Source organism: Rhinopithecus bieti, unplaced genomic scaffold (genome assembly GCF_001698545.2).
Source record: "Rhinopithecus bieti isolate Rb0 unplaced genomic scaffold, ASM169854v2 scaffold_11744, whole genome shotgun sequence".
Taxonomy (NCBI): domain Eukaryota; kingdom Metazoa; phylum Chordata; class Mammalia; order Primates; family Cercopithecidae; genus Rhinopithecus; species Rhinopithecus bieti.
In genome coordinates, this window is record NW_016807094.1 from 809,531 (window position 1) to 823,088 (window position 13,558).

Genomic DNA, 13,558 nt, shown 5'->3' on the forward strand with positions numbered 1-13,558 from the left:
TTAGGTTTGGCTGAAAGGAAAAGAGGCGTGGTCAGCATCTCCAGTGAGCCCATGCAGTTCTTTCTGATCAGGCCCCACCTTCCCGGGTCTCTAGAGTCCTCGAGGTCTCTGTGTGGCCCCCGTGGCCTGACAGGACACGCTTGTAGGCTGCTGATCCCAGAGGGAGGGAGTGTGTGCCGCCTGGGGTGGCGAAGCTGTTGGGGCATGGCAGGTGGCTCCTGGGACTACCTCCCTGGGTTCAGGCTGGCTGGGGGCTTCCTGCCTTACCACCCTCATCCCAGGGCTGTTGGGCCTGGGATACAGTCCCTAGTCAGAACTCAGGTGGGAGGGGCCTGGGCTGTCACCCAGCCCCCTTGCCACCTCACATGGGGACCTGTCTCCATAGTGGGTGAGAGGACCTGGACACGGGGCCCTTTCTGCCTTCCTGAGCTGCCCAGTCCATGCCAGGACTGACTGTTCTCACATCTGGCTGAACTCTTGGCACTGGCTCTGGGCCAGGGGTCCCACCCGTGCCCTCTCCCTGAATGCTCTGGAGGTCAGGGACACCAATTCCCTTGTCTCCCTGGCTCAAGGCTTGTTTTCCTGGCACCCTTGGAAGGGTGTGCAGGAGTGAGAGACCTTTACTGCTCTCTGAGGCTGTCAGTGTTTACAGGGAGGGGTGGGGGCTCCCCCAAATAGGTCTGGCTCCTCCAGTGCCCTTGAGAGCCATTTGAGGGGCAGGGAGGGACAACATGAAAAGTGGGAGGGGCTTGTTGGAGGGTCTTGCCCACATCCCCCTCCTGCATGCACAGCACTGAGTACCACTACAGATGCACTGAATGCCTGCCCTGAGGACCGGTGGGCCTCCTGCACTTACTTAGAGTCCAGGAGGAAGAGGAGGAAGAAAAGATGTAAGAGGAAGGCCCAGGTTTGGGGTCCTGGGCACTGCCCCACTATTGACTGCCCCAGAAGGTGACTCGGTGAGAGGACTGGGTACTGGAGCCTACCCTGGGGTGGCAGGTCCCCATGCTTTCTGGTAGTTTCCTCACAGAGGCCCAAAGGTGCATAAGAACTGCATCACCATCCAGGGCCCAGGTTTGGAGGAATTGGTCCTGAAAACGTGCCCACAGGCCAGACCTGGAAAACTTCATGAGGTGCTCTAGGGACAGGGTGGGAATCAGGCCGGGAAAGTTCCCTGGGAGGGGTCAGAGCCCATACCCCATTGCCACCTCTGTCGTCTCCCACTGGGTGGTGCCGGACCCTTTTGTGGCCACCCCAGGGGTCCAGATGTGCACAGGAGGCTGTGGTTTGGGGGAGGCCTGGGTGGGGAACTGCTTGCCATACTCCCGACTTTCACCTGGGTCACGTGTGGGATGGGCTCGGTGTCACTCTGCTCTGACCTGCCCACCAGGCCAGACCTCCTTCTGGGCTGGAGCAGAGGAACATGGGGACAGTGTGAGTAAGCTGCCCTTGGGCCAGTCGGAGTCTGATCCCAGAGCTTCCCAGGCCCCATTGGGCACACGTGGACTTACTCCTCTGAACCTTAAAGTCAGTGCATGTCATCGGCATCAACACCTGTTCCCCTCTACCAAATACATGCCCCACAGGCTTAGGGTGAGCCTGAGAGAGATCTGTGGGGACAGCAGGTGTGGGAGGCCCTGGCGCTTCCAGGCTGGAGGCTGGAGAGTGGATCTGGTCCCACTGGGGTTTCAGTCCCCCAGAGTCAGTGACCCTCCCCACGAGGGTCATCTGATCCCTCCAAGAGGCTGGGTCTAGCTTCCCTGAGCCCACCCAAGTCAGGTCCTGGGCCAGTCTGTCCATGAGGCTGGGCCTGAGCCCTGGCCTCTGCTGAGGGATGAACCCTCCTGGACAGAGGGCTTTGCTTGTGTGTCCTACAGGGACCTTCCTGAGCCTTCTGTGGGCTGGGGGTGAGCCAGACCCCTGGGCTGGGGGAGCAGGACACTGCAGGGCAAGGAGGGTCCCTGAGCCAGGTCTCCCTGTGCCTCCTTACCCCATCAATCACCCTCTGGAGAAGCCAAGCTAGTGAGGAACCTTGAATGCATAGCCCTTCCGTGTCCCAACGGGAGGAACAGAGGTGCTCAGGGACCCCTGGGCTGCCCTAAAAAGCTCCCTTTTCTAGGGCCCTCTGAAGACCCTTCCCCAAGTGCAGAACACTGGGCGGTGTCCAGTGCTCCCCACAACACCTTCCCCCTTCCTGCACTCCCGGTGGACACAATGCCCTTAGCCCTGCTCTGCGGGAGCTGGGCCCCAGTCCCTGTGCCTCTGTCTCCTCCAGGGCAGGAAAGGAAACTCAACTGCCAGCCCATGGAGAACCCCACGTCCCAGGTCAGGCCCCGGCTGGGACTCAGCCTCTCACCAGCCCCACGAGGGGCTCCAGCACCCTCGACTCCTCTGGCCCCACAGGACGCAAGGCCTCTAGGGAAGAGTGGAGGGGACCATAAACTCACCGAGTGCCTCATGGTCTTGGGGTGTGACGCGGGTACCACATGCTCCTGGTGGTCTTGGAGCCCCTGGACCCTTGTACCATTTGGGCTGTGGAATCCTGAGAAGCCCCTAGCCCATCAAGAAATCAGAGCCTGTTCCCAAGATGTGGAGCTGTCAGCTGAAATGGCTGGGTAGCTGCAGAGGCCCATGAACACCGGGCCTCCCACCCTCCCATCTGGTGACCCCACCATGCATCCTTGGCCCTGGGGAGGAAGGGTGGGAACATCCCCTGGAGCCTGGCTGGAGATGCTCCTGGAGGCCTCCTGGGCCAGGGTGCTGGGAGGGCAAGGCTGACTTTGAGGCCATGACAGAGGACAGGAGGAACTGGGTGGGTGCTGGGTTTCGTGGTCGTCTCCTGGAAGTGGGGTCGGTCCAGGGGACATGGGAAGGGGAGATGCTGACATCTGGGCTTCATCGACCCATCTGTGGGCACCAAGGGCAGCTGCAGCCTGGCCAGCAGGAGGGCAGGAGGACTCTCAGGGAGGGGACAGTCAGCTGCACAGAATCAGAGCCAGAGGATGTGACTCCAGGACACAGAGGGCAGCTGTGGGGGGATGAGATGCCCTCTGTTGATGGGGATAAAAGGTGTCTCACTCAGGGCCTGGGGGTACCCGTTTAGCCCCGGGGGTACCCGTTCAGACCTAGGCTTCTGTGGGACCCTCAGCAGAGATAGTCTAAAGGCTCCAGACAAGCTGGCGACACAGGAAGGTGCTTTCGCTGAAAGTGGAGATCACCTGGCCAGGGTGGTTGAGAAAAGTCAGCCCAAGACAGGATGGGTGCTGCCCAGGGTGGGTGGCCAGGTGCTGACAGGAGTCCCTCAGGGAGTGACCACATCACCCCACTGGGGTTTAGGGAGCCTGGCCTGAGACCTGTCTGGTGTTCCCAGGGTGCACCCAGGGCTCATCCCACCTGACGTTCCCAAGTCCTCCCAGGATCTGACCTCCTGGCATCCACCTGCTTCTCCCTGCACCCCAGTCACCCACTCTGCTTGTTCCCCGATTTCTGCCATCCTGTCCAACCCAGAGACTGTGAATGTTTCTCCAGCCACTCTGGCCCTTCTTTGACCCTGGTCCTGTCAGAATCCCCGAGTGAGACTCCCCAGATCTGTTCACATGCTGCCTTGTCTGCTTTCTCACTGGGTTACCGACGGCTGCTGGGGAGATGCCAAGGGTGACGTGGGTGACCAAGGCCCATAGATGGCCAGGATGGCTTCCCAGCCCCACCTCCAGCCTCACCTGGCTCTATGGAGCCCTTGGCTGTCAGCCTTCAGCCTCCTCCCAGACACTGCAGCAGCTGGGATTGGGGCACCTGGCTGTCCTCCTCCACTGTCCTGCCTGCCCCAAGACATCTCCTCCATCACTTTCTGCCCACCATGCTGTCCAAGCCAACTGGAAGCAGAGTCTCTGGAAAGCCATGCAGAGCCTTGGGGACTGGCCGGCTCCCTCTGCTGAGGAGTCCCAGGTGAGTTGGTGTTTTTGACCCCACCCCACCTGTTATCCTCACCAGACCATTGGCTACTTTGGGGTGCACTTCAGAAGTGGCACAGCGCATAAGCTCACTCCCACCCCACCTCCCCTGGGATCCTCTGTTTCTCCATCCTATGATCCCCAAGGGATCAGCTCCAGGCTGATCAGCCTGGCCCCAGATCCCTTCCCAGCACCATACTCAGGGTCTTTAGCCACAAGCTCTGCTGCCTCCCTAGCCTCACCATGAGATGCCCAGAACATGGCCCTCCCCATCTTTTCCCCCATTCTCCCAGGGCCACAGCCCTCACTCTCCCCATGCCTTTCCCCATGGGGAATGGGAAAGAAGATGGGGTAGGTGGGCCCTCAGAGACCTGCAGGACAACTGCACCCAGGCTGGGCCAGTCATCCCCTTGCCCTGTGGCCACAACTCCTGGATGTCAGAAAGTGGACAGGGCCAGACCCTCAGGCTGCCCCCTTCTCTTGTGCTAACTTGGAGACAGAACTGCTGAGAGCCCAAGGGCCTGACCTAGCCCTCTCTCCATTCCCACCTGCTCCCTAGATGAGCCACGCACCTCTGGCCTACAATGACCATGGGCTGGACCTGCAGGGGAGCCAGGGAGGAGTTCTGGCCCTGAATAGGAGGTTGGCAGGAGCCAGGGAAACACATCCTGCTTCAGAAAGGCCTTTCGAAAGGCAAAAGCCATCCCTGAGCTGAGATTGGTGCTTTAGGGGGCGAGGACTCACTGCAGAATCCCAAGGTGATCAGTGCCTTTGTAGATATCAGCATGCTCAGGCCCCATGTCCGCTGGCAGCCCAGCTCGGCATCTCTGCAACCCAGAGGCAGAGGGAGCCAGGGTGAGGTGTCCAAGGTAAAGGGTGCATGTGTTGCTTCTCTGGCCAGGTCTGGCTGCCCCACTCATGTGTGCACCCAGTTCCTCATCAGTCTTACCCCTGGGGCCCAGGGCCAGCATCAGAGCATCTATGGGTGCTCCCTAACTTCAACCCTCCCCACCCAGCATGGTCCTGGGATATACATAGGAGTGGAGGCACAAAAAATTGAGGATTGAAGGCAAGAGGACAGAGGGCAGTGGGTGGTTAACACCTGAGCCACAGCTGAGCCTTCTCCTACCCAGGACCCTCTGCTGGCTCTCCATCTCCTCTGAGTGACATCTAGAGCCTTGCAACGGCCTCAGGTCGTTGAACCTGGGCCTTCTTCTTCCCCTGAGCGGTCTGCCGCTCTCCCCTGCTCACACCAGGCCAGATGCAGACTTCCCCTCTGGGCCTCAAGCATGGCAATCACGCTCCTGCCTCAGGGTCTTTGCAATTTTCTGTGGTTCTCTCAGAAAGCCAGACGTAGAGGAAGGAAGATGGGCTTTAGAAACAGACAGATCTGTGTTCAAATTCAAGCTCTGCATCGTCTGGGTAAAGTAATTGACCACCATGAGCTCCAGTTTCTTCATGTACAAAATAAGGATAATAATACTTGTGTTGAGCTATCTTGAGCATTAACCAAGAAAACACCTATAAAGTGCTCACAGCAGGAGCCGGCATGTGGAAGGGACTGGTTAAGGTGCCCCCTTTGCCAAAAGATGATTAATTGGATGCATGGTTTAAATTAGTTCCATGTAAATATAATAAGCTTCTCTCATCAAACCAAATTTCTGTTCAGTTGCTTCTGGTGAATCTAGTGTCAGAGCCTGTCTAGTGAGTGCTTCTAAAGGAAACACTAGAAGCTGCTTGTGTAATATTATGAGAGGAACACTAGAGGCCACTAGAACAGTTGGCATGATTGGATTTTTGATCTCTGCATTCTGTTCTTTCTTGTACAGAAACTATTTTTTTAAAAAATTTATTAGAGACAGGGTCTCGCTCCATTGCCCAGGCTGGAGTGCAGTGGCTTGATCATGGCTCCTTGAGCTCAGTCACTGCAGCCTTGAGCTCTTAGGCTCAAGCCATCCTCCTACTTCAGCCTTCTGAGTAGCTGGGACTACAGGCATGCACCATCACACCCTCTAATTTTTTATTTTTTAATTTTTTGTAGAGGCAGGATCTTGTCAGCAAACTTCATTTAATAGGCAGTCAAGTTCCCCAATTAGGAAAACTAGGATTTTTTTGTAAAGCAGTATCTGCCACACACCAAAGTAAATTCCTGATGGATAGCAGCATTAAGTGTAAAAAATACAACCATAAAATAGATGAAAATAAAGTGAATAGTTGTCTGATTTGGGGATAGAGGAGAACTTTTGAAACATAAAACAGTAGGAAAAAAGATTTGCCTACACAGAAAGAAATTTCTATGCATAAAAATATAGACACAACTAAAATCAAGTGATACACCCTGGGACAAATTTTGCAACATGTGTGAGTGACACAATGAAAAGTTAATATACTTGGCAGAAAATAAGTTCATATAAGTAAGGTAGGAAAAATGGGTGGCTAATTAGGATGAGTAGATAATTTCCAAAAATGAAATAACAGTGGCCTATAAAAATATGCAATGACAAGTACTAAGTACAAATAAATACTATAATGAGACTTCATAATTGGCCTACCCAGTTGACACAGATATTTTAGATATTTTAAAAATAATAACTTATATTGGTGAAAGCACTGTGGAGTGAATACAAATGAGGATAGTTTTTCTGGAGAGTAATTAAAAAATATTTCAACTTTTCTTTTGGATTCAGGGGGTATATGTGCAGGTTTGTTACCTGGGTATATATGCTGAGGTGTATGGCACAATTGATCTCATTATCCAGGTAGTGAGCATAGTAACCAATAGTTAGTTTTTCTACCTTTGCCCCCCTCCTTCCCTTTCCCCTCTCATAGTTCCCTGTGTCTATTGTTACCATATTTACATCCATGTGCATCCACTGTTTAGCTCCCATTTATAAGTGAGAACACATGGTATTTAGTTTTCTGTTCTTGTATTAATTTACTTAGGATAATGGCCTCCAGCTGCATCCATGTTGCTGCAAATGACATGATTTTTTTTTCACGGCCAGGTAGTATTCCACGGTATACGTGTGTCACATTTTCCTTATACAGTCCACTGCTGGTGGGCATTTAGGCTGATTCCATGTCTTTGCTATTGTGAATAGTGCTGCAATGAACATGTAAGTAGATGTGTATTTTTTTGGTGGAACGATTTATTTTCTTTTGGATGTATACCCAGTGATATGATTTGGATCTGTGTTCCTGCCCAAATCTCATGTTCAGTTGTAATTCCCAATGTTGGAGGTTGGTCCTGGTGGGAGGTGATTGGATCACAGGGGGGATTTATCATGAATAGTTTAGCACCAGCCCCCTTGGTTGTGATAGTGAGTGAGTTCTTGTGAGATCTGGTCATTTAAAAGTGTGTAGCATCTCCACACTCTCTCTCTTCCTCCTGCTCTGGCCATGTGAAGTGCCAGCTACCCTTTGCCTGCTGCCATGATTGTAAGTTTTCTGAGGCCTCCCCAGAATCTGAGAAGATGCCTGCATCATGCTTCCTGTATAGCTTATGAAACTGTGAGCCAATTAATCCTCTTTTCTTTCACAATTACCCAGTCTCAGGCATTTCTTTACAGCAGTGCAAGAACAGACTAATACACCCAGTAGTGGGATTGTTGGGTTGAATGGTAGTTCTATTTTAAGTTCTTAAAGGAATTTCTAAACTGCGTTCCACAGTGGCTGAACTAATTTACATTCCCACCAACAGTGAATAAGTGGTCCCTTTTCTCTACACCCTCACCAACAACTGTTGTTTTTTGACTTTTTAATAACTGCCATTCTGACTGGTGTGAGATGGTATCTTACTGTGGTTTTGATTTGCATTTCTCTGATGATTAATGATGTGGAGCATTTTTTCACATGTTTGTTGGCCACTTGCATGTCTTCTTTTGAGAAGTGTCTGTTCATGACTTTTGCCCACTTTTTAACAGGGTCATTTGTTTTTTCCTTGTTGAATTGTTTACGTTTTTCATAGATTCTGGATATTAGATCTTTGTTGGAGTCATAGTTTGTAGATATTTTCTTCCATTCTATAGGTTATCTGTTTACTCTGTCGATAGTTTCTTTTGTTGCGCTGAAGCTCTTTCATTTAATTAGATCCCACTTGTCAATTTTGTTTTGTTGCATTTGTTTTGAGAACTTAGTAATAAATTTTTTCCCAAGACTAGTGCAGAATGATGTTTCCTAGTTTTTCTTCTAGGATTCTTATAGTTTGAGGCCTTACATTTAAATCTTTAATCCATCTTGAGTTAATTTTTCTATATGGTGAAATATAGAGGTTGTTTAATTCTTCTGCATGTGGCTAGCCAGTTATCCCAGCACCATTTATTGAATAGGGAGTCCTTTCCCCATTGCTTATTTTTGTTAACTGTGTCAAAGATCAGATGGTTGTAGGTGAACAGCTTTATTTCTGGGTTCTCTATTCTGTTCCATTATATATGTCTGTTTTTGTACCAGTACCATGCTGTTTTGGTTACTGTAGCCTTATAGTATAGTTTGAAATTGGGTAATGTGATGCCTTCCACTTTGTTCTTTCTGCTTAGGATTGCATTGGCTATTTGGGATCTTTTCTGGTTCCATATGAAATTTAGAATAGTTTTTAAAAATTCTGTTAAAAATGATGTTGGTAGTTTGATAGTGTTGAATCTGTAGCCATGTTGCAATAGATACTGTATACTTACATCATTTTATATATATCTTGATATATCCCTGTCATAAACTTAGAATATAAATTATTGGATCAATTAGTTTTTGCATCGGTAATTTTGATGGATATTGCCATAAAGGTTGTACCAATCTAAACTCCCATCAGCAATGTGTGAGACTATCTGTCTCTTCATTCCTTATTACACAGTGTGTTATCAAAAGATATGACCTTGCAAATCTCATAACAGGATTTTGGAATAGTTTTAATCTGCTTTTCTGTTATTGTGAATGCAACTAAGCAATATTTCATATGCTCAAATGCTATTTATATTCCCTCTTCCATGAATTATCTTTTCATCTCCATTGTCAATTTTTCTATTGGGTTGCTGGTCTTTCTCTTTGATTGATGGAAATCCTTTGTTAAGTAGAAAATGAAAGCAAGCTTTGTCTATGAGTTACATGTGTTGTTCCCAGGTTTTCATTTGCCTTTGACACTGTATTCAAATAATAATAATAAAATGTTTACATTATAAATTTCATACCTACACACTGCAAATTTCTAAAAAATACAAAAAAGAGAAGAAAATAAAAATCATTTATCACGTCACAATAAATACATTTACTGGTACTATTTTAGTTTTCCTTTTAGTGTTTTTTCAAAGATCTGCATGTACATATTTATATTAATGTAGATAAGTATCCATAAAGATATATATGTATATAAATATATGATAACACATATTACAAATTTCAAAATTCATGTTCTAAGATATGTTAAAAATATGTAACTTTATTTTTCTCTGAGACTGCTTAAACTGATTTCAAACCCTCATTCCAGCTTATGGGGGGAAAAAATAAAAGTTCTGTGTAAACACAGAAGTCATTCAGGATTTCTTCCTCCCAACCTTCATGTGGAGGTGGTATCTGAGCTTTGAAGAATGTTATGTTTGAATGCAATGGAAATTTCATAGCCTTCAAGAGGCTGGCAACAGGTTCATGGTGGGCATCTACTGAAGTATACATGGCCCTCTCTTACTCTTGGCCCAATCATCCCTCTCATGGCATCAACTAAGGTATTGGAGTTCTCTCTGATCTCTAGTTCACACATTCTACATTCTCTCATCACCCCATCCAGGAGGCTAGATGGACCTGGTCATCTGACCACCCACTCCCCTGCATTGCAAAAGTCTACTTTGAATTGCATAAGCTAAGCATTGACCTAAGTCATTCTCTCTGCATTTCTACAGTAATAACCTTACCCTGGGGGCAGCAAATATAAAAAGTCCCCACTGCTGCCCAATTTGTGTGGAAAGACCAACAGTGAAAGAAATTGCAGAAGGAAAATAACACCAGTGAATACTTCAAGTCCTCATCATGACATGTACATTTACACAATTGAAATCATAGTGTATAATTTGAGTTGTACACTGAATGTTGTACTTAATCTGAGTAAATGCTCATGAGTATATCAATTGTTAAATATAAAAGTTTGATAATTTATATTTTCAAGTTATTCAAACAACCAAGTGTTCAATATGTATACATTTATATTTACTCATTTAATCAAACAGCTCTATGAAACTGGCACCATTATTATCCTAATTTCTGTTTTATAGATGAAGCAGTTCAGGTACAGAGGGGTTAAGTAATTACGGGAGCAGTGAGGGAGTGGGTGAGAGGCAGGAGAACTGAATGGTGAGCCACTGGAAGATGACGAAGACTTTCTACTCTTTTGTACCTTTTATCCTGGGAATGCTGACCTCTTATTAAAATAAATAAATATGGGCTGGGCATGGTGGCTCACACCTGTAACCCCAGCACTTTGGGAGGCCGGGGTGGGTGGATCACGAGATTGAGACCATTCTGGCTAACACGGTGAAGCCCCGTCTCTACTAAAAATACAAAAAATTAGACGGGCGTGGTGGTGGGCGCCTGTAGTCCCAGCTACTGAGACAGGAGAATGGCGTGAATCTGGGAGGCGGAGCTTGCAGTGAGCCAAGATCGCACCACTGCACTCCAACCTGGGCTACAGAGCAAGATTCCATTTCAAAATAAATAAACAAATAAATAAATAAGTAAAAGGATGTGTCGGCTGGGCGCGGTGGCTCATGCCTGTAATCCCAGCACTTCGGGAGGCCAAGGCGGGCAGATCACCTGAGGTCAGGAGATCCAGACCAGCCTGTCCAACATGGTGAAACCCTGTCTCTACTAAAAATACAAAAATTAGCCAGGCTTGTCCGTGCGCGCCTGTAATCCCAGCAACTTGGGAGGCTAAGGCAGGAGAATTGTTTGAGCTCAGGAGGTGGAGGTTGCAGTGAGCCAAGATCAAGCTACTGTACTTCAGCCTGGGCAACAGAGTGAGACTCTGTCTCAAAAAACAAAACAAAACAAAACAAAAAACAAAAAAAAAAGGACGTGTCTGCCATAGACATTGCTGTATTATGCTCACTCACTCAGAGGTGCCCATCTGTGGACGTGATATGGTGGAAGAAACACTGGACCAGCAGGGCGAACTTCTGGGCCATGGGTCCAATTTACCATGGATGTGTCGTCTCTGGGCCTTGGTATCATCTTCTGTAAAACACAAGTGCTTGGTGGTGATGGTCATAATGGGATTAGATTATATCAGTGTTTCCTAATGTAACCTGAGTTACCTGAGAAAGTTTAAAATATATAACTTCTCAAGTTCTCATAAGCACACATTTTGATTTATCATAAGGACAGGGATACAGTTTGGGAATCTGTATTTTTCAAAAGGCCCCCTTTTAGGCAATTCTGACATAAAACCCTGGACCAGATGATGTTTCAGGGGTTCCTCCCAGCTCTAAAATTTCATATCCTGTGAAGTACTGAGTATCATATCAGATCCAAGTAACCCATTCATCATTCAGCCTCCGGACCCCCACCCTGTCCTTAGTTCTTCTAGCCCTTCTTAGAGACTGTCTTACTTCTAGCCCATCTGAAAAAGAAAGGGAAATGAAAAGGGAAGGACTGGATCCCTTGATCCAGATCCTTACTCCCATCCCTCCTTCCATTCCCACCCCACCCCTATCTTCTGTCCTCCACCCCTACTAGATGTTGTATTCCAGCTCCAGGGCTGCCATGGGCACTCCAAGAGGAGACAAGGTACCAAAGTCCAAGAAAGAGACAGAAATTTTGACCCATCTCAGAATTTACACATGGACCTGAACCATCTATAGATTTTTGACTCCTTCCAAAGGCATTTTATTCCTTGGGATGACACTGGGTATTTTGTACTCTAATTTCTCCTTCTGCCAGATGGTCTATAAGGTTGGAGCTCTTTACAAAAAGTGCCTAACATTCCCATTTTAATGTAGGGTTTTGGATATTTACTGATCTCCTTCCTGCTTGCTTCCTTCTTTTCTTCTTTCCTTTCTTCCTCTCCTTCTTCTCTTCTTCCTCTTCCTGCATCTCTTCCTTTCCCCATCAAGGACAGGCCAGGGGCTGGAGTGGTGGTGGGTAGAGGGTTCTGATTTCAGTTTCTTTGCACCTATTTAGAGAGAAGTGTGAGTATTCAGCTCACCATGTAGCCAAGACAGACCGTGCCTCACCAGCTTCTTGCAGCTTTACGATGAGTCTCTCTCCATTTCACAGGGCAGTTATTACTCATGATTGATGCTCACGGGCCAAGCCTAAATGGGTGGCACACTCCCCATACCACACACAGACACAAACATTTGCCTGGCTCACGTGAACCGGGATGAGGATGCCATTTCCACCTGGGAGAAGCCACGAGATCAGGCCTTCTCAGCAGCCTCCATTGGTGTCAGGGGGAACAGGGCATTTGGCTGTTGCTGGTCTGCCTTTCCAGGACTAGCATCCATGGAAGATGGGGGTCCATCACCAACCTGGGAAGATGTGGGAGGTGAGCGCCTCATTCCAGAGCCAGAGGCTGTGGCGGCCTCCCCCTTCTATCTTCAACCTAGGCTAATGACAGCTGGCAGATGCTTGGCCATGATGACAGGTCTTTTCGAAGATGTATTTTTACCCTCTGGACAAACAGCAGTTGGCAGGAGTGGGGCGTTTTTATGAGTTGAGGTACTCAGGACTGGAAAATAAACAGCCAGTTAATGATCCGGTCTTATGGAAACTTGCACAAATAATAACAAAGAAAACATCCCGTCCGTCGTGCCTGGGTGAGGGGATATAAAAGCTGCCGTCCAGCTGGCTGGCCACGGTCAGTCGTGGGGAACTCCGGCTGCGTTACTGACCTGCGAGCTGACAGGCCGGGACCATGGGGTGCTGCCCGGGGGACTGCTTCACCTGCTGCACCCAGGAGCAAAACTGCTGTGAAGAGTGCTGCTGTCAGCCGGCCTGCTGTGGCTGCTGCGGCTCCTGCTGTGGCTGCGGGGGCTCTGGCTGCGGGGGCGGCTGCTGCGGATCGTCCTGCTGTGGATCTGGCTGCGGGGGTGGCTGCGGAGGCTGCGGAGGCTGCGGGGGTGGCTGCTGCGGATCCAGTTGCTGTGGGTCCAGTTGCTGCGGCTCCGGGTGCTGTGGGCCTGTGTGCTGCCAGCCCACACCTGTATGCGACACAAAATGAAGACCTCCGCCACTGATGTAGTCCCACCGAAAGCCTCCATCTGCTCCAGGGCGACAGCCCCTCGTGTACAGAACCTTCCATGCCCCCAAGACAGTGTCTTGCCTTTCTCTGATTTGTAGAGGAGGGCTTGTTCTCCAACGCCTGCTCTGGTATTTCAAGGCACTGAGAACAGGAGCCATACTTTGATGAAACATTAAAACTGGGTCACAACAAAGTGACCCCAAGCTCAAGGGTGAATCTCCAATACTTATTGATTCACGTGAAGTTCAGTGCTTGTACTATAAGACATCCTCTTCTTCAAGGTGTCTTTGGGACTGATCCTTCACCCTGGCTTTCTGCTGCTTCTGAGATGCAAAAAAAGTCTACCTTCTTTGTGATCCTCTTAATAAATTTGAGCATGCTGGCATAA

General features: G+C 48.8%; 1 protein-coding gene across 1 annotated transcript; it reads left to right on the plus strand.

Moving 5' to 3' along the window:
- Positions 1–12,804: 12,804 nt before the first annotated feature.
- Positions 12,805–13,558, plus strand: KRTAP17-1 (keratin associated protein 17-1). The gene has a single exon (XM_017880188.1). The coding sequence runs from the start codon at positions 12,844–12,846 to the stop codon at positions 13,147–13,149; it is 306 nt and encodes a 101-aa protein (XP_017735677.1). The 5' UTR covers positions 12,805–12,843; the 3' UTR covers positions 13,150–13,558.

Bases quoted from the DNA above. Each gene is read 5' to 3' on its own strand.
- KRTAP17-1 (XM_017880188.1), top strand. From the start codon at position 12,844: ATGGGGTGCTGCCCGGGGGACTGCTTCACCTGCTGCACCCAGGAGCAA.